This window comes from Aptenodytes forsteri, unplaced genomic scaffold (genome assembly GCF_000699145.1).
Source record: "Aptenodytes forsteri isolate BGI_AS27 unplaced genomic scaffold, ASM69914v1 Scaffold55, whole genome shotgun sequence".
Lineage (NCBI taxonomy): Eukaryota > Metazoa > Chordata > Aves > Sphenisciformes > Spheniscidae > Aptenodytes > Aptenodytes forsteri.
In genome coordinates, this window is record NW_008796063.1 from 8045986 (window position 1) to 8064933 (window position 18948).

Here is an 18948-nt window from a genome sequence, read left to right on the forward strand (position 1 = left end):
CCTCAGCCGCTCCTCATCAGACTTGTTCTCCAGACCCCTCACCAGCCTCGTTGCCCTTCTCTGGACACGCTCCAGCACCTCAATGTCCTTCTTGTAGTGAGGGGCCCAAAACTGAACACAGTATTTGAGGTGCGGCCTCACCAGTGCCGAGTACAGGGGCACGATCACTTCCCTGCTCCTGCTGGCCACAGTATTTCTGATACAGGCCAGAAATAGTAGTGTGCCACCTGGGCACACTGCTGGCTCATAGCCAGCTGGCTGTTGACCAACACCCTGAGGTCCTTTTCCTACAGGCAGCTTTCTAGCCACTCTTCCCCAAGCCTGTGTGTGGGGTTGTGTGGGGTTGTTGTGACCCAAGTGCAGGACCTGGCACTTGGCCTTGTTGAGCCTCATACAATTGGCCTGGGCCCATCGATCCAGCCTGTCCAGGTCCCTCTGCAGAGCCTTCCTACCCTCGAGCAGATCAACACTCCTGCCCAACTTGGTGTCATCTGTAAACTTACTGAGGTTAGGTTACTAACTTCCAGGGCTGGATCTTTGTCACCCATCATCACTACAGATCAAGACCTTTGTAAGAGAAATAGTAGCAAAAGACCTCTTGCACTGGACACTAAAGAGGACAGTGGTCTTCTATCAGGGATGATTTTACTTCTCAATGACATTCTTCATATAAACCGAAGTGCTGATAAATGCTGAGACCTGAAGCTGTGAAAGCCATTTATGAATATCTGTATAGTGTTCACTCATCTGATGCCCTGAGGTCTATGGCAGGTCCTGGGACAGGACCTGAGGACAATGTTGGCACCCAAGCTCTGCCTGGATGTGTTGAGAGCCATCTCTTCAGGGTTAGCAACATAGGCTAGGGACAGGTATGTGTAAGGGTGGGATCTGCAATAGCCCGGATCCAAGGACTGAAAGTACTTGGGTACTTTACCTGGAGGAGAGATTTTGAAGTGTTAGCACTTCATAGTTCTCAGTGCTGCTGACAGTGTAAATCCCTGCTTTCCATCTCAGAAAAATTATATTCTTTTATTTTTAAGTTGGTATAAAACTACCTTAAACATCAATAACTAAATGTGGTCCCTCTCAGCCAACCAAAACTTGAAAGGTCAACTTTTTAAACTCAGAGGCCAATGATTCAAAAATTTATAGTACTCTTTTGACCCATTTTAATTGTCTTTCCTGACATGTGCTTGAATGTCACTGCCTCTCCATGGGAAGGCTGAGAACTGCTCAGTTTTGCTATTGCTACTGAAAACAGATTTCTGTAACTGCTCTTGCTGTTGTTGCACAGAAGTTTAGCACAGCAAGAAAATAACAGCTAGGAACTGGTGGTGAGAGGGTTTCTTAAACTCAGGTTGTGGGTTAGTGAAGAGTGCAAACTGACCAATTCTATTTAAGTCACAAAAAAAAAAAACCCTGAAGATGGCAGTGTTTTTGTATTTAAATGTCGCTGGTAAAGAGCAGGTAAATGCACTATGCCATGGTCTAGGCACTAAGCTTCTCGCCCCAGACACTCCCCAGGTATCAGATATCAGACCTGGCATTGGAGAATCTCTCCAAAGAGAAAATAGATACCCCTCTGCCCTTTGTGTATGTGTATATGCACACATATGCGTATGTATATCTACACATGCTTGTCAAGTCTGTAATAGCACAAGCTGTCTGTGTTCGCTGCACATTCTGTTTCTTAGGGCAACATTTAGATGGTGAACTCCCTGAAGAAAAGACTATTGCTGAGTGTTTCCAACATGCCTAACCCTCCTGGGCTTTCATTTCCTGACTGGCTTTTAATGTAATGTAAAGAACAGAAATAATATCTTCCATTAAAACTTTATTAGGTAGCTCTTCCACTTAAGAGAGCTGTTTCACTTACTCCCAGCCAAATGAATTCCAGTCATTGAAAGCTAAACATGAAAATTCAGGAGGGGGAAGCAGAAAGCCACCTGCAATCTTGAAAAGATGAGAAAACAAGAGTGGTGGGTTCAGTGACCTGTCTGAGAAGATGTACATAGCTCAGTGTGGAGTCCTGGGCCAGAGCTATATGTGGCAGGACATGAGAGTACAAGAGCCAGCGTGGGAAACACTGCATTTCTTGGCAAGGGGAATCTGCAAATGCATGTCCCCCACTTCTACATCTACATCGTGCTGATTTCTACTGGAGTCTGTTATAACTATTGGGAGCATCAGACATCTGCTTGCTTCCATGGATGTTGCTAAGGCTACTGGTGGGCTGATTGATGTGTGGTTACCACCAGAGAGCAGCCTGAGTGGCAGCAGCTGACCTTCTTAGGAGCATCTGTATTGCTCCTCACCTTCCCTCTGGCTTTTGCCGTGACCTTTGGATACAGATCGATCCTAGATTAGTGTTTGTTAACATTAAATACCCTAAAATTAGGATACAAGTAGACAAGTTCTGAAAAGGTTAGACAAGCTCGGGGCAAGTTAGTTCAAGACTCTGCTTGCCATGCTCGCAGTTGGTCTGTGTGGTCTATTTTCCAAAAGTATTTTCCAGTCCTATTACCTATGATTCCAGAGCAAAACCAGCTGGACAGCCCCAGGATGGGGGAGCTGTGGTATGGCACCTGTGCCTTCTCAGCTGGGCTTCACAAAGCCCTCATATAGTCCAGGGGATGGACTATAACTTATTTTTCTGGGCACTCTGTGGTGTGTTGATGGAACTAGTATTTTGCCAGGCAAAGATGGGTAAATGCATCCAGCTGGACTGCCTTCAGTTCAGAAGTGGCAGGCAAGGTTTTTCATCTTCCCTTGAACAGTTATATCGTCCTCCCCGCTCCATTTGCAAACTTCTGGCTACACAAATATATCAAAGTACACTTATACATTATATATATGATATGGAAGCTGTAGGCCATACGAAACAAAATAAATCTGTATCTATTGTACCCAGCCATGTAGGAAAGCCCATAGAGAACACCACTGATTGTCAACTATGAACTGGTTAAATAAAAACTTTGATCCATATCATCAAAGGTATTTTGTGCATCTTTGCAACATCTTCAAGTGTTCGGCAACAAAAAAAAGCTCTGAGGGGAAAATTAACTGTGTCATGGGTGATATAAAGCTGCATCAGTACCTATAAAGTGCCCTAGCAATGCAAGAGAATTGAAGTAATGAACAGAAATGCTCAGTTAGACCTTTTTCCATATTTTATGTTAATCATTAGGGTAGAGCTGAAATTAGCTTTAATTGATATTAAGGGTTGGAAAAATGAATCCCCTGGAGAATGAGTCTTTTTAACCTTTAATGATGCAGTAAATAAAATATCCTGTCAACATTTGTGCAATAGTAAGGGTTTTCAAAATTCCGTATCTGTATGGTGAGCGACTCAATACGCCTAATTCTCTCCAATACAGCAGATAAAGGTGATGTCAGTGCATAAATTCAGTTACAGGTTTTCCACGTTTCCAAGCTATCTGTCATCCCCTGGTAACTCCCCACACTGGCTTGTTACTTCTAACAGGGAGATGGAGAGAGGAAGGAGGGACTAGGAGAACTAAACAAATTCTGCATGCCGGCTCTTTCATTTGTGCACCTTCTGACTTGTAGGCTTCTGATGCCAGAGTATCAATAGAGAAACTGTGCCTCAGTAGAGGGTAAGGTAAAAGGAGCAACGATACCTAGTCTTCCTTTCAGGTGAAATATGCCTGAAAATGTTTCATTTCTCACTTTAAAGGCAAGGTGGAACCGCAAAAGACTTAAACACTTTAGGGGCACTTAGTTTGGTAATAGTCAAACCATTCTTCTCTCTGTCAGGGCTCAGCCTGGTATTGAAACACCTAATAACTGACTTGGTGAAGCACATGAAATATTCCTCTGCTGTAAGCAGGAAACCTGTTTTTCATAAAATCCATTTGATCATTGCAATCAACTGGAAGCATTCCATCATTTAGGCAAGTTACTGCAGCATTGACGGTTACTCTGCTATAGTTAACTGAGAAACAGAAAACAAATCTCCCCGCTCATAACCATCTTTGTCTTTCATCAGGACTGATACAATAACAGTTCTCATATCATGGGGTATATATCCTTTGGAAAGTTCCCAGCAAGCCTTTCTGTATTAAGGGGAATATATTTCTGCATACTTATAGAAGTCTGCCTGGGTGATGCTAGTGTTTTACCAGGGTGTGAGTCCATTACGATTGCACAGTGATTTGACAATAACTTCTCTGGTGAGACACGGTTGTAAAATCTTTGGGAAAAGCATATTTTTTTTTTTAAAATGCTGATGTAACATTGATTTTCTTCATTCTTTTTTTCCTTTTTACTTAGGGTTTGGAAGGATTTAGGGAGGAAGTGAAACAGAAGTGTCCCCAAAATTAACTTCTACCTTGTACTGTGATTGGAAGCTCTTTCCTCTGACAAAGACCCAGTTATCTTGGGACCATACGATGTCCCAGGCCTGCCAAGGATGTGTTGAAACAGTTAAAGGAATCAGCAAGGTCTAGATGAAGTAAGTATGTTTTATCCGCAAAAACATTCAAAAGTGATTTGTCCGGTTTAAAGAGGAAACCGCCAAACCAGTAAAAACAAATCTGATGAATGCACAGCTACCAGGACCAGCAGACTCCTGGCCAAGTCACATCCATTTCTGAGGGATGGCCTGCAAAGCAATGGAAAGTTCTGGGAATGATGGAGGCAGCCATTATAAGCAAAGTAACTTTATGGAGTTAAGACACAGAGGATCTAATTTTCTTCTATAAGAGTCATTACCATGATTTTGTTACACATTATTTATGGGCTGTTATGACAGTCCTGGCAGGTCATAATTGGCTGAAGCCAGAGAATTAGTCACATTTTTCACATTTGGAAGAATGATCTGTACAGTAACGCTGATGACTTCATTCCCGGAGATGCCACGCGATGGGCAGGGACTGCCTGTCTTTGGGTACAGCTGGATTAACCCTTTCTGGTTCTAAGTACCATGCAAAGGTGCCTGATTTTGTTTATGAGATACCAAAATGACTTTTCTTTACTTCAAAGCAGCTGTTTGGCATGTAAGTGACTTGCTGCTTTCATGAGGGCTTCCCCTTTCTTTCCCTTTCCTTGAATCTGGAGTTAGTTTTGCCTAGCACTATTTTTCTATGGGGAAAATGCATTTTTTTTTAACTAGTCTGTCCATGCAGGGGCATTGCACTCTCCCCATCAGAGCTGCTTCAGCATTGCAGCAGTAAGACAGGCCCAGCTCTTCCACTGATAGTTTTTAAGAGATGAGCAGCAGCTTAAACTGAGGAAGGGCCTTATTGGCAGCACTCCTAACTATGCCTTGCTGTGTACATAGCAAAACCCAAACAATTTTTCACGGATGATGAATCAGAAGGGAGCACTATAATTGTTTTATCTGCCTTTTGGGACAGCACAAGCTGCTTACTCTTGAATTAGAGGCTGGTGAATGTTGCTGTAGTTTCCTGAAAAATGGACAGCTTTGGGGGACTTCCAGTGATCAGGAATCCACTGCGCTGTTGGCTGACCACTCTCAAACCCCTTAATTGCCGTTCTTGTTAAGAATGGACATGAATTCTTGAATAAATCTGTACTATGTTGGATAGTAGCATTTGGGTCATGTTGTGGTTTTGTCTGTTAGACTAAAGAGAAAATCATGTGGCTGTGGGAGAGAATTATAGACCGTGATTCGGAAAATATTGCCTTGGAGTGAAAGATGCCAGGAGAAAATTAAGGGGTGATTTGATCTGGTTTGCAGCTCTTCTAAAAACCTTTCCCTTTTTACTAGCATCCTTCTTGGTTTGTAGGTGTCAAGACCAGCACAATATACTGGGGTTAACTGGTGTGTGAAATTCAGAGCCGGGAGAACCTCCCACCTACTTTTTGATATTCCCTGCTTATACGGTCAGGGATGGCATAAGTCCTTTGGTCAAAGCATCACGCTGATGGCAGGACCAGCCCTTAGGGCCCAAGCTGTAGACTGTTCTGGAGCAGTTCAAGAGCAAAGCAGTTTACAGCAGGCTAACATCCCACCACGGGCAATGTGTAAACCCCATCCATGGCTCTGGGAGGCAAGGCTCAGCTATAAGCTGTGTCCAGACAATTTCGCCAGGAGCAGTGGCCCTCCTGCAGTGCTGTCACCACCTCCTGCAAGCTGCTCCTGCTGCTCTCTGCAATCCAGCCTCTGTCGCTCCAGCACGGAAAAGGGTCGGCCAGTGCTGAACTGAAGGCAACCTCTTAATCAAACTAAGAGGTGGGATTTATAGTGTTTGTAAAATACTGTACAAATGGGAGGGTTTGATCACATTAAATGAAGGATTAGATTCATTAAATTAAGTAGAAAGCAATGTACATGGTTAATTTAAAGGGTTGAGGTTGAATACAGTTTTTAAATAGGAAGTGATCAGCCGCTATACACGACATAGAGCAGCTCTCAAACACTTTTAATGACGGTATTTGTACACACTTTAGTTTAATTAACACATGGCACAAGAGAAGTTTGGTAACTAGGATGTAGTCTCACACCAGTTGTCTCAATTATAACACATGAAATTTCAAGCATCAATACACCAAGAACGTCACCCGTCCCTGCCCAGCAAGGTCTGGTGATTTGCATCTCCATCACACCTTGTTTCTCTGGGATGTGACAGTAATTCCTTCTCTCCAGATGGAGAAGTCCCCTTAGAAGTAAGTGGACGATCAGCTTCTCATTTGGATTTATTTCTTGGGATGATCAGCTTCTCATTTGGATTTATTTCTTGTTTTCTGCAATCAAAATTAAGGGGACTGTGTATTGTCACTGCCCAGTGATCCACATTACATTTCTGACAGCTATGTTTATTAGTAAATATGTAGTAATTGCTTCCAGAATTAACTAGAGCTCCTCTGCCGTGTCTGTACGTGTAGGAGAGATTTCCTGCAATGTGTGATCCCTTTGTTAGCACAGCACTCATTAGATGCCAGAGAATTGTTGCACACACGGCTGGGTTTTACGCCTCTGCAGGTGCGGTGTGGGTTCGGGGAACTAACTTCAGAATAATCGGTTTCTCTGGTTTTAAGAATCCCTGTGAACTCAGCTTAAGAGGGATCTGCAACAATAAGAGGAAAAACACACTTGGAGATAGACAAATTAAATAAGTAGAGATTAAAGGAAAGAAACTTGGCCACGGTTTGGACATAATGATCCATAGTGCCTGACAGCACACCTCCCCCTGAAAGTGCAAAGCATCTGGTGTCAGCACCCACAGTGAGAAACCAGGCACCTGGCTCTTCATGTGCGAGTTTCAAAACATAACGTGCTCCTCACCTGAGTTTCTTTGCAGGTCTGGAAGGTGAAATGTTGCAATAGGGTGGTGATGGCAACTTTCAGGGTGAGGAGAACAAACCGCATCGCAATGCAGTTCCTGGGGCCAGCTCCAAAGGGCAGGTACGTATATGGGTCTATGGCCTTTTTGTTTTCCTTACTGAACCTGGATAATGACATGGTGGGGGGAAAAAAAATGAAGGCAGCAAAAAACCAAAAAGCTACACATCTGTATTACTTATCCAGAGATCTCTTGCTGGTGCCCTACAGAGACTCGTTTGTTTTTTCGCTAAGGTATCTCAGCATACCCCAGCAACTGAGTGCTGTGTCAGAGCCCTCGTCCAGGATGGGGTGCGATCCCACTTCAGGGTTTAGTTAACTTCTACTCTGGATGGACAGAATTAAAGAGCAATGTGAAAATCTACACGCTCTCCCAAAATAACTGATATTTCCTATCCGTTGTATTTAGCGAGAGAGGAACCAGGGGTTTGTCTGTTAGGATCAGCTTATGGCTTCAGGCTTGCTGGGAACCAGAGGTTGATACCAATTATAAAAATAACCAACTAGGGAAAAGCTATCACTTCCCTGAAAACAAAGAGGGAAGGCAACTCTGGAAGGATCAACTCTGGTATATTTTGTAGCAAAGCCTGTGTGATGGAAACAGGTTCAGCAATGAAGATTACACAGAAAGATGGCTGGCAATTACAAAAAAACTCACCACCTACCCACTCTGTCAGCAAGCCCAAAAACTGTGTATAAGATGTTGTGAGGTACCAGTGTTATTCCCCCAATAAGATTATGATGTTTGAAACCCTGCTTTAAGTGCAAAGCTCATTTTCTTCTTAAAATGACATTCCCACGAGCCTGCAATTTCTCATCGGTATTGTTTGTAAAAAGATAGGAAGAACACCATTAGGAAGCTAATCAGAGATTAATACTTAATTACTACATGAGGAAAAAGCAGCATGATACTTCTTCCCTTTCATTATGCTTTTTGTACCTTTCTGGTCTGAACTCTTCTGGGTTTGGCCAGTATTCGGAGTTGTAGTGCAGGATATGGGATGGGATCATAACAATGGCTCCTTTGGGAATGGTCACTCCATTTATTTCTACGTCTTTCTTGCAGGTTCTCTCAAGCCGTCCTCCAATGGGGAAGAGCCGAAGGGTTTCGCTCACTATCATGTCAAGATATTCCAAATGCATCACTGCTTCATATGTGAGAGGAGCCTGTAGGATGACAGGAGAAAGGTGACCAGGTATGTTGGCATGAGGATTGGATTGTCCCAAAATGAATGCTGAGACCAGAGTGTCCCCCACCCTTGCTGCCCCAACTATGACTCAGACTCACTGAAGAACAAAATGCAAGGAAGAAATTGAGTAATTGGCTTCATTTTCCATCCCTGAGTGATGGAAATGCCTGGAAATCCACATCCACTTGTGCACGGGTGCAGAGTATGGCAAATGGGTTTGTGCAGTGGGGTGGCCTGTAAGGTTTCAGCTGCCAAAATAAAATCGCCGCAGGGCTGAGTTGTCTCAGTGCGTGTGCCTCTGAGAGCTGTCGGAAGATCCCAGGAGGAGGGTGTTTAGGAGCTAGAGATTTCTCATTGTCTTGACTGAACAAGGAGGACAGCAGGGCAGAGGGTCTTCACCATCACTCAAGGTCCCCTTACCTTGTTGGGTAAAACGGTGTCGATTTCCTCCAGCAATTTTTGCTGCACGTCGGGATGTGTGGCCAGTGCATGCGCCAGGCAACAAAGCACGTTGCTGGTGGGCTCGTAGCCAGCAAAAATAAACACGACTGCTTGTGACAGGATCTCTCTGTCAGTCAGGCCTGTGAGGAGATGAGCAAAACTGGTGTTGGTTTGTGGTCTCAGCGAGGAACAGGTAGCAACGAGCGGGGTTGACGCAGGTTTGTTGTGGTCGTTTTCTGACAGCACATTTGTAGCTACTCTGCTATCTGTCTGGAAAAAGTCATTTGATAGAGGACCCAGATGATTTCCCAGGTATAAATAATTGACACAGCAGTCCTAGTCCCTGGCAAAGGACCTGGGGGATTCCCCTTAGCCCCAGTGCTGGCAACAAGGGACAGACTACTGCCTGGAGCTGGTCAGTGGAGATGGTGGTGACCCATTGAGCCTTTCTCTGGGAAACAGCTCCCCGTATTCTCCTTGCTCCCACAGCCCCTGTTCCCATGATGAATATTTGGATGTTGTTACCTTTATATGAGTGATTTGCTTCATTGCTCCTGTCACTGGTTGAGTTCTGGGATTCAATCATCAGCTGCAGAAAATCTACCCTGCCCTGAGAAGAAAAGCAGGAGAGTTTCTTTGACAGGTCCCTTGGGGGGCTCAGATAAGCAGATTTCATAGCCTAAGCACAATTTTTAAACTGAAAGTGTCCCCAAAATACATGACTTCCTTGTTGTAAAACACAACACTTGCATTTTTATTTTGGAAACCTATCTGTCCTTTTCATGAAGCCAGCGGGTGGGAGAGCCGTGTCTTGAATGAATTTCAGGATAGGGATCCAAACTCTAAAAGGGAGAATTTTGACAGGAAGCAGCCGCAATTTTTGAAAAGCGAGAGGGGAAGATGCAACCCTGAAAGGTGGTATTGCTGCTCTTGTGCTGCTTACTCTGCTCTCTTATCCTCTGCCTAATCTTCTTCAGGGAGTCTCTTACTTTGTCGACTTATTACAAGTTTTGCAAACCCAAGCTTAATGCAATTCTACCGAGCCTTTATCTGGATTTAGCTTCAGATCATGAATGCACAAAGTCCACGTCCTTCTCTGCCAGAATGGGTCAGGTGAGGCTTTTCTGACAGTATTAAAATCAACTGTTTACACTTAAGTAGATTCAGGGTTTTGTTGAGTCATTGTACTTTGGCTTCACCTTTGATATAATCACTCTATATTTCACTTAAGTGTATTTTCTGCCACAATTGCTAGCAAATTCACACTTGCTTACCTTGTAAGTCTCCTTTTCACGATCCTGCTTAATTTTGGAGATGGAGCTCATGAAGAAATCTGAAACACCACTGGGGAAGATACTTTTATTTATCTTGGCCAAAAGAGGAATAATGAATGGACATACAGCTGAAAAACAAACTGAGAATAAAATCGCACACTGTAAACAAACTCCACCTCATATAAGATAGCTATGGGTGTTACTGAGGAAGTAATCATGCTGTTGAGAAATTATTTCCTCTCTTGATTTCTTTACCTGGGCAAAGCCTGGGCTTTGCCTTTTTTCCTCTTTCTCTTTCTTGGGATAGTTTGTCTTGACGCAACCCTCCCCCAAGTTCCTGTCAACTGGGCACAACTGAGGTGGGTATAATCTTTGCTTTAAGAGATGCCACCTTCTTTTTCTAAGGCACTGCTTTCTAGGGACAGGTTACTTCTGTGCATTGAACAGCACTACGCAAGGAATGTGGCTCGAGAAATATTGCAAGTTCTGAACTCTTTTTTTTCAGGCTGAGCTATTCACTGCCGTGCTATGCTCATGCAAACATTTTCATGTCCCCTTCAGAGCATTTCCTTCATTATAGAAACTGGATCTTGAGCTTGTGTATAGATTCATAATATCTACAGCACCAGAACCTCCTCTATGCACAGATCACAACTTTCCCTGTGTTTTAGCAAGGTATCTAACCTTGATTTAAGCTTGCAAGTGATTTAAGGTCCGTCTCCATCACCATAAGCTATTGCACTGCTAGGAAATTGCATCTAATTACAGTCCCCACTCACACTCTCTTCCAGAAAATGCATTTCACCACCCCCCTCAAGCCTCACAGCTGAACTTGCTTTTCGACCTTTGAACGATTTTCCAGCACTTAGTTGGATATTGGCTGGGATGTTCATATGTTTCTTGCATTGTGGATGCCAAAGGTGGAGGAAGTTTTTACCCATATCCTTCCCAGAAGGATCCTTCCCTTTTAGCATGAAGCTAACAACGAGGAAACAACAAGACAAGTGCCATTAGGACTTCCATCCTAGCTAGTCAAGTTACCTAAGCAATAGTTGATTGGTTAATGTATAGGGTGCACCAGTCTCTGATCTGCTTGCTAAAGTCACGCTTTAGTAGTACTCTGACACCTGAATGAAGTTTTCAACAAAAAAGTCACCTACATATAAAGAGAAAGAGTGGGCTAAAAAAGTCAAACTTGGCCAACTTCTTCATCTCTCTGACAAAGGGGTCTTTGGGGTTGTTCATGGAGTCAATGTTCACCCCGAACGACGTGCTGGTGATGATGTCCATGCTGTAGCTTCCAAAGATGCTGAGGAAAGATGGAAAAGATACTGTGGTTAAATATTTGGACCAAGTGAATATATTTTTTCCTAATGCCTATGTGACATTCATACAAATCCTCATAAGACCTCCTGCCCTGGTTCTGAAAAGGAAATTGGATATATGGTAACTGAAAAGCACTTATAGTGAAAGGGATAGATTTTTAGAGAGCTTTGGTTTCAAGCCTGCATGGGTTTTGAAATCGGACAGCTTTTCTGAGGATTTTAAAACAGCGTGTAGCGACATGAACAGGTTAGTGCAAGGACAGCATGTGGCTCTCGAGCATGTTAGCTTCTTGGGCAGGGGTGGGAACACACCTTGCTTCGAACATGCCATGAAAATGGTCATGTTCAACCCAGCACACCCCTATAATATTACAAACTGTCCAAGCCCTCCTCTTATGGGTTTTTTGGTAGGGGAGAGCTTTGTTGGTGTGTGACTACTGGTGTGCAGCTGCCCCTTCTGCATCTGTGCTTTGAAATTAGGGGTGAAATACACAAGTGTTGTTCCAGAGCCCATATGGAGGGCACAGATGACGATGATGCACCTGGGGCCACGCTACAGCCTCCTGCCCCACTCCCCCCAGCAATGGGGCAAGTGATGGACGAGCATCCCACAGTGCTGTGTGGGGCAGAGAGGCCAGCAACCCCAGTGTCCTGCAGTATAAGAAGGTGGTGCACAGAAATCCTGAGTATGTGCAGGGAAAACTGGGTTTTCCTGGTGGATTTAGGGTTATCTTGGATCTGTGGATTCACGAAGCTGTACTAGAGCATTTTTCTCCCCATCTAATTCACTTCAGAAGACTTCTCTCTGGGTCTCTGCCTCTAGGAAGTTTCACTAACATCCCAGCTTAAATTTTTCAATTTTCAAATTTCCAGCCAGGCTTTCAGCTAGTCCTGCTCTTCATTTCAGAGGTCTGGTTTACCCAGCGAGCAATCTGCATTGCCAGTAACAAATGAACTGCAGCACTTGCTAACAAGGTTTGCTGCTTAGCCTGCTGCTCCTAGCAGCTACTTACTCCTTTACCGGTAGATTGTTGTCCTCTTCCACTCGCTTTTGAACATTTTTCACCAAAACTTCCCCATAGTGCTTCATTATAGCGAACATCTGTAACGCAAACCAGAGATGGTCACTTAAATATAGTACATTTTATTCCTTTAAGACAGGCTTACAAAGACTACAGGGTGTTTCATGAATATTTATAAATAAGATCTTTCTCCTAAGGTTTTATTTTAAGCCTTTTTCATTTTAAATTAGGCATAAATTAAACAGGCCAGCTTAGTTGCCAGGCTCTGACTAAAGAAATCAGACCCCTATAACAATCTCAGCCTGAAAACGCTGTCTACTGACGTTCTGATTTAGTTTGTACCTGCTCCTCTGTGTTTTACCTCCTTTAGTTTCCCACTGGTGAAGGTTGGAGAGAGCACAGTACGAATCCTTTTCCACTGTTCATCTTCAGCTAATGAGACAGCGCTGGCCATCTCCCCTGCTAGATCTATTCGCTAGAGGGGAAAAAGGCAAGGTGTTAAGCCCAGAAAAGATAGCAGCTTCCTTGCAAGGGTGGCAATGTAGCATGCAAGTCCCTGCCCAGGCTATTTCAGGGGCATTACTACTGGCAGCAGGCTAAGGCCTTACAAACAGCCTCTCAAGACACACATACATAAATAATCCCCATTCCTGCAGTAAACCAGCTGTGAGATGCCGTTTCTATATCCAGAACAAGTAACCCAACAAGCCCAACACCCGTATGTATGTGTGTACCCACACCTAACCGTGCCACCCAGAGCCTGCATCCCAGCTGGTGGCACCTGTGCTAGCTGGACCCTTACAGATTCCTGCATGCTCACACAGACTCAAATTCATCCGTATATATAGGTGTGAGAGCAGAATTTGTCTGATGTGCAGGCAAACAGCTTCCTCTGCCAGGCTGGGTATGCAGTCCCAGGCCGTAAGGCAGGGGAACAGTGACATACAGTGGCCGTTTACAGTAATCCCTATAGTGCAGTCACTTGTCTCCTAGGGGAACCCTGCTATATGCTTGGCATGCTTGTCTTCTCCTGTACTTTGTTTTTTGGACTCTCTGATACATCACAAAGCTTCTGCTCTTACCCTCCGGTTGGTAAAGGTGGAGTAACAGTCTTTAACCAGCACAGATTTAATGATCTGGGGGTCCATGACAGCCACCACAGGTTGCCTGCCATCATAAATCCTGGTGGGGGGAGGAGACAAATAAACAACCCTTGAAGTGCAAGGCTTGGCTGATGCCCATGAAACAAAATGTGTTAAACAAACGTCCTCCATCACCAGCCTTGCTGTTCTGCAGATGCCTAAGTACAGAAATGTAGAAACTAGAGATGGAAAAGAACTCCCAGGCCTTCTCCCATCTGGTTTTGTAAATGATAAAGGGGGCTAAACACCTTCCAAATTCACTGGGAAATGAGCAGGGCTCAGTCCCTCAAAGGACCAGATACTAAATGAAGCAAGTGTCTTCACTTTTTCCCCTGACTCTCCGTGTTTTTCCAGGCACTTAAACACATTACAGTATTAGAAGGAAACTTGTTCGACCCCTTTCAGACTCTTGAATTGGGTGTCTGGAGACTTGGGCTGACAGCACTGAAATATCCTTGGAGATGAAACTCAATCCTTGTTTTTGTCTTTTTAAGCTGCCAGTTCTGAATGCTTTCCTAGAACAGATGTAGATTAAGTGGATTTATGCACTTCCTCATTTATATAAACATATCTTTTCCAGACTCCATTTTTTAAAGTTGCTATAGGGACCAATGGATGCATTATAGAGGATATGCAAGTTTGTAGCCCAAGTTATAACAGCAGCGATAAAAGTCATAGGAGATGTCCAGAGCAGAGCAACGATAGCTGTACTAGCTCCCACCGCAGCAGGTAAGGATCAGCAGCGCAAGGATGTCGGCAGACTTTGGATCTGCTTCTTCACTCAGTATTGGGAGTCACTCACATTCCTCTGCTGTTGGTAAACCAGAGGAACCCGACCTCCCAGTTCCAGATTCTCCCTTAAGTAAATAGTAGTTTTGCTGCTGATTTTTTTTAGGAGCAGGTGAGGGCCTTTTGTTACCAGTTTTAAAACAGCTTTCATAGTATAGGTCAAAGCAATTTCCATATAGCGTGACAGCAGCACAGCCCTGCAATCATCAGGCTTTAATGTAAGTCACCACGAGCACCCTATCGTTGGTGTGCTCATCGTGCCGGGACCGACAGGGCTGCAGGTAGAGAAAAGGGAGCTTTCCTAATGAAACTTTTTTTCTCTACTTTGTATGGATTCTAGTTTTACCTTAAGAAGAGATCAGTGGTTCATACTCACCCCCAGACTTTCCCATATTTTTGGAAACATTCATTGTCAAACTCCAAGAAACCCTGTGGAAAGCAATTTAAAAATTATCTCAGTGAGGATGCAGTGGAGGGGATGATGTTGGAGAGGACGGGTTGGGTGGAATATCTGTAAACTGATGTTCAGAGCTGCCTTCTGAGTTCTCCTCCTCTCCAAAAACATCACAAAAGACAGCATAAACCTTCGTAGTGCTTGTGAATGAGCTGTTTGCCAGGATGCCAGCAAAGGGCAGCTGTAAATCAGCCACCCACGAGTGCTTGTTTGGAGATGCTGTAAAGGCAAGGCCCCGTGGCCTGTGTTACTGAGCCCTTATCCCACGCTGGCCTTTGCACAGCCCGTGCGTTAGAGCGGAGCTTGGCATTTGGAGATAACTTATCGCCATGTATCTGTTTAGCTACAACTGTATGAGCAGAGGTGGATATTTTTGGAGCCGGGAAGGCTTCGGTCACTTACTTTACGATACGCCAGGCATGTCCCAAAGAAAGGCAGAGGTCTTGGCCCGGGAATACCCAACTTCTTGAACAAACCAAATGGCCATGTCCCATACCTATGGGATAGAAAAGACAACTGGGTGCTACATCACCGTGGCCCTGGGGCTGTGAGCTCTCCTAAACCTGGAGACTGCAGCAACATCCCTTTGGCTCTAAGTAGAGGAGGTTGATCCAGGAGCTAGAAAAAAGTGGCCCAAAAGAAAATTGCCCTGTAAGAACTGTTTAATAAACATGGTAAGGCTCACTGCTGCCACACAGAGCTTCAGAGAGATCACTTTGATGTAAACGCAGCTGTCTCCTGAAGGCATAGGTGCTCTGGTGGAAACAGGACCTTAAAGCCTTTAGCAGAAGTCAAAAGAGGAGATCATTGCCAACCAAAGGAGAGGCAGAAAAGGGAGCTGGAAGAAGGAACGCCAAGCTTACATGTTTTTATTGAAGAGAAATCAAAGCAGTGCCAGAAGTGATGTCCCAAACAGGGCTTTTGTCAAGTTGCACTTTAATTTCATTTATTGTTCTCCCTCCCCTTAGCCTGGCGTTAGCTCAGTGGTGCGTCAGGAAGTCTTGTCTTGATGGTTTTCTCTTTAGATTTTATTGACAGCTTTGCAGATTTCTTTCCTCTGAAGCACCCTTTTTGGCAGCTGTAAAGTTATTACTTCTACCTCGGGGCCTTCTGTTTCTCAACAAGGGCCTGGGCTGCAGCCTTTTGAAGCTTATCTTTGGCTGTGTTGAAAGAGCTCCTCAAAATATTTGTTTTTAGTTAGCAGCTGCAGCTTCCCAAGTGAGCGGTTCATTGCAGAAGGGATGTAAAACTGCAAAGGTTTGGCAGAGGGGTGTTATCAGAGATCCTTTTTGGGCCGCGTGGCAGCAGCCACTCAGCCAGCATCTTGGGGATGCTTTCCTGAAAAGCCAGAGTCCAGACTGAGACTTAGGGGGATTTCCGTTGCAATTAGTAACACTTTTCTAAATCTGGGGGACCCCAAATGAGATCAGTCCCCCCAGCACAGGTTCTGCCAGAGGACAAAAGCGGACCTCATTTTTATGGCCCAAACAGAGCAGGCAAAAAACAGGTAACGGTGTGTTTGCAGGTGCGGAAAGGTTTCACAGAGCTCAGTTTGTCAACATTCGACCTTTTCTGTCAAAGGTTAATTCAGTACTAGGTATAAAATGTTTGTGGATTCTCATTTGTAATGTTTATGGGCAGCCGGGGCTGCGGGAGGACCAGGAAACGCCAGACTGGGCTGGTTACAAAGCCCAGAAACACTATAGGAATATAGGCTAGGCTAGGCTTTGTCCATTTGAAACATGGCCAGGAAAACCGTCTAATGCTTTTACAACTAAAACGTGACATGGTTTTCTGCAGGCTGAGAAGGACCTTTCAGTGTAAAGCCAGAGCATAATCATTACTTCTTCTTACCGTGGATGTGAACCAGAAAAGCCTGATATTCCTTCATGTCTGAACTGGAACAGCGTTGCCCCAGATGAACAAGAAGCATCTGAACAACCTCCCTGTGCTATATGGGCAGTGAAATTTCTATTTTAGCTCGGATATCAGAGCACAAAGATCTGGGCTTCATCCCTTTTGCCACAACAAAATTGTAAGTGGCTGCAGAAGGTGGGAGGCTGGTAACCAGCAATCTCAGATGGCCACAGAGTTATTGAAATATGAGGGTTTGGGTCAATAATGAGGGTGGTTGGGCTTTGGGGGGTTTGTTTGTTGGTTTTGGGGGTTTTTTTAAGAGTCTGCCCCAAACAGGCTTTCGAGTGATCCAAATCACAGGAAAGGGTTTGAAAAACAGGACTAAAAGTTTCAGAGCTTACTGAACTGCCATGGTTGGAGCATTGCCAGGGCAGACAAATGGGTTGTGCTCGTGTGCACCACATTAATCATTAAGGTTTATGGCTAGCAACATTCTGTCTCTGCCTAAGGGCTTGTCAACACTACAGAGTTTGTCAGTCCAGCCTTGTTGGCAGGGGCTGCCAGCGGAGACACTGTATGTCCCAGCAGAAGGGGGTTTTCAGCTAGCCCTGCTACGCTGCAGGGACAAACAGCATCAGCAAAGCGGACGAAAGCATTTTCTCGCTAGCACGGCTCCTCTGAAGCAGCGGGGTACACTTCTGCCTGATGGAGTCTGTCTGAAAAGCCAGGAGCAGAGAGCTGACCTTGCTCTGGGCTTCGTTTCTTCCCCCAGCAAGTGTGGGCTGTGGGGACGGGCACGGGATGCTGTCCCTGCAGGCGTGTGGCAAATCTAACTTCTGCAAAGTGTCCCTACTGGTCCAGGTGCCCGTGCATGGAGCATCTTACCTGAGCACTACGGATGGAGTCAGGAAGAGTAAGAACTGATCCTATGAATTTCTGGTGCCTTTCTGCTGCTCTCCACCTTTGCAGGTCATGCAGCAGTGTCATCGACCGCCTGCTCCCCTCCATAGGGCAACCTCAGTCAGGGAGGCACAGCCTTCCTTAGACTGTATTTCTGTGGAAAATAACCTAACGGATCATGATCCTCACTGAAGCCAGCACCCTGCTGGTAACAAATGCCTGGCACCATTATTATTCGATTATTGCTTTGACGCTTAGCAGCAAGCTCGTAACAGTGCACGGGAACACTCCAAACCTTGGAGCAAGATCACGCGTCTGTACGGTCTTTAGACTCCTCTGCTATTTCCCAGAGCCTCGTTAGAGGCTGGAAATCGGGAAATCACACCTACCTGTTTGCTCTTTGGCAGTCTAGTTGCATGAAAACGAACAATGGCAAGAACAGGAAAATGGTACAAGCAAAGAACCAATAAAGAATATTTTACTCACGCTACCAGGAGGGCCACAAAAATAAGCAAAAGGGCCCATGTCTCTGTAGAGAAGGAGGGCAGCAGGTTCATTTTGGTACTTCTCTGGTTGGCTTCGAGTTCTGTTTTGATGTGTTTGTCCTAGCTCTGTGGGAAATAGGAGCGTTTTGCAGTGTGCAATCTTTTGTGTCAAATCATATGATTTAGGGGCTGTCCTTCTGTCGTGAAGGAGGACTGGAAGACAAAGGTAGCAAACTATGCTAACCTGAAAAACACGATTCATGTGATAGATAAATGCCTGGCTGAACTGTCTAAGGTTCAAATTATTTAATACGTCTGTTGCCAGGCGGTCCAGCCAGTTTCTCTGTTGTAATAGTAAGTAATAACTGACTTCTTATTGGGTAATGCTCCTGGGCTCCTACACCAAAATAAATAAAACCAAGTTACAATGAAAGGGTAAATCCCAAAGCAGGTGTTGGTTTACAAAAGGGAAAGAGAAGTGAAAAGGTTATTCGTATATTGTATGACAAGATCTTTTCTGGCAGCTGAATTAACTTTGGTAGAATTTAAGATTTTGTTTAAAATATCTTTCTTTCTGTGTTGTAAAGAGCAAGTGCTGACTGCTTCTGCCTGTGATGGGTCAGAAGCAGCTTCTAACAGAGGCAGGAATTCGCCCCCTATAAAGGCTTCAGAAGTCCACCTTGTTTGCTGGCTTGTGGCCAGGCGTTTTGTAAGAGAAATACTGTCATTCCACAACTGCAAG

General features: G+C 44.6%; 1 protein-coding gene across 1 annotated transcript; it reads right to left on the reverse strand.

The window, feature by feature from the left end:
- Positions 1–6953: 6953 nt before the first annotated feature.
- LOC103904875 (cytochrome P450 3A9) lies at positions 6954–18278 on the reverse strand. The gene is made up of 13 exons (XM_009286405.1): positions 18208–18278; positions 15367–15460; positions 14887–14939; positions 13662–13761; positions 12941–13054; positions 12571–12659; positions 11393–11541; positions 10233–10360; positions 9484–9568; positions 8938–9098; positions 8268–8494; positions 7271–7433; positions 6954–7052 (listed from the first exon to the last, which is right to left on the reverse strand). Exons 1-13 carry the CDS (start codon positions 18276–18278, stop codon positions 6954–6956), a joined length of 1533 nt encoding a protein of 510 aa, XP_009284680.1.
- Positions 18279–18948: the final 670 nt, after the last annotated feature.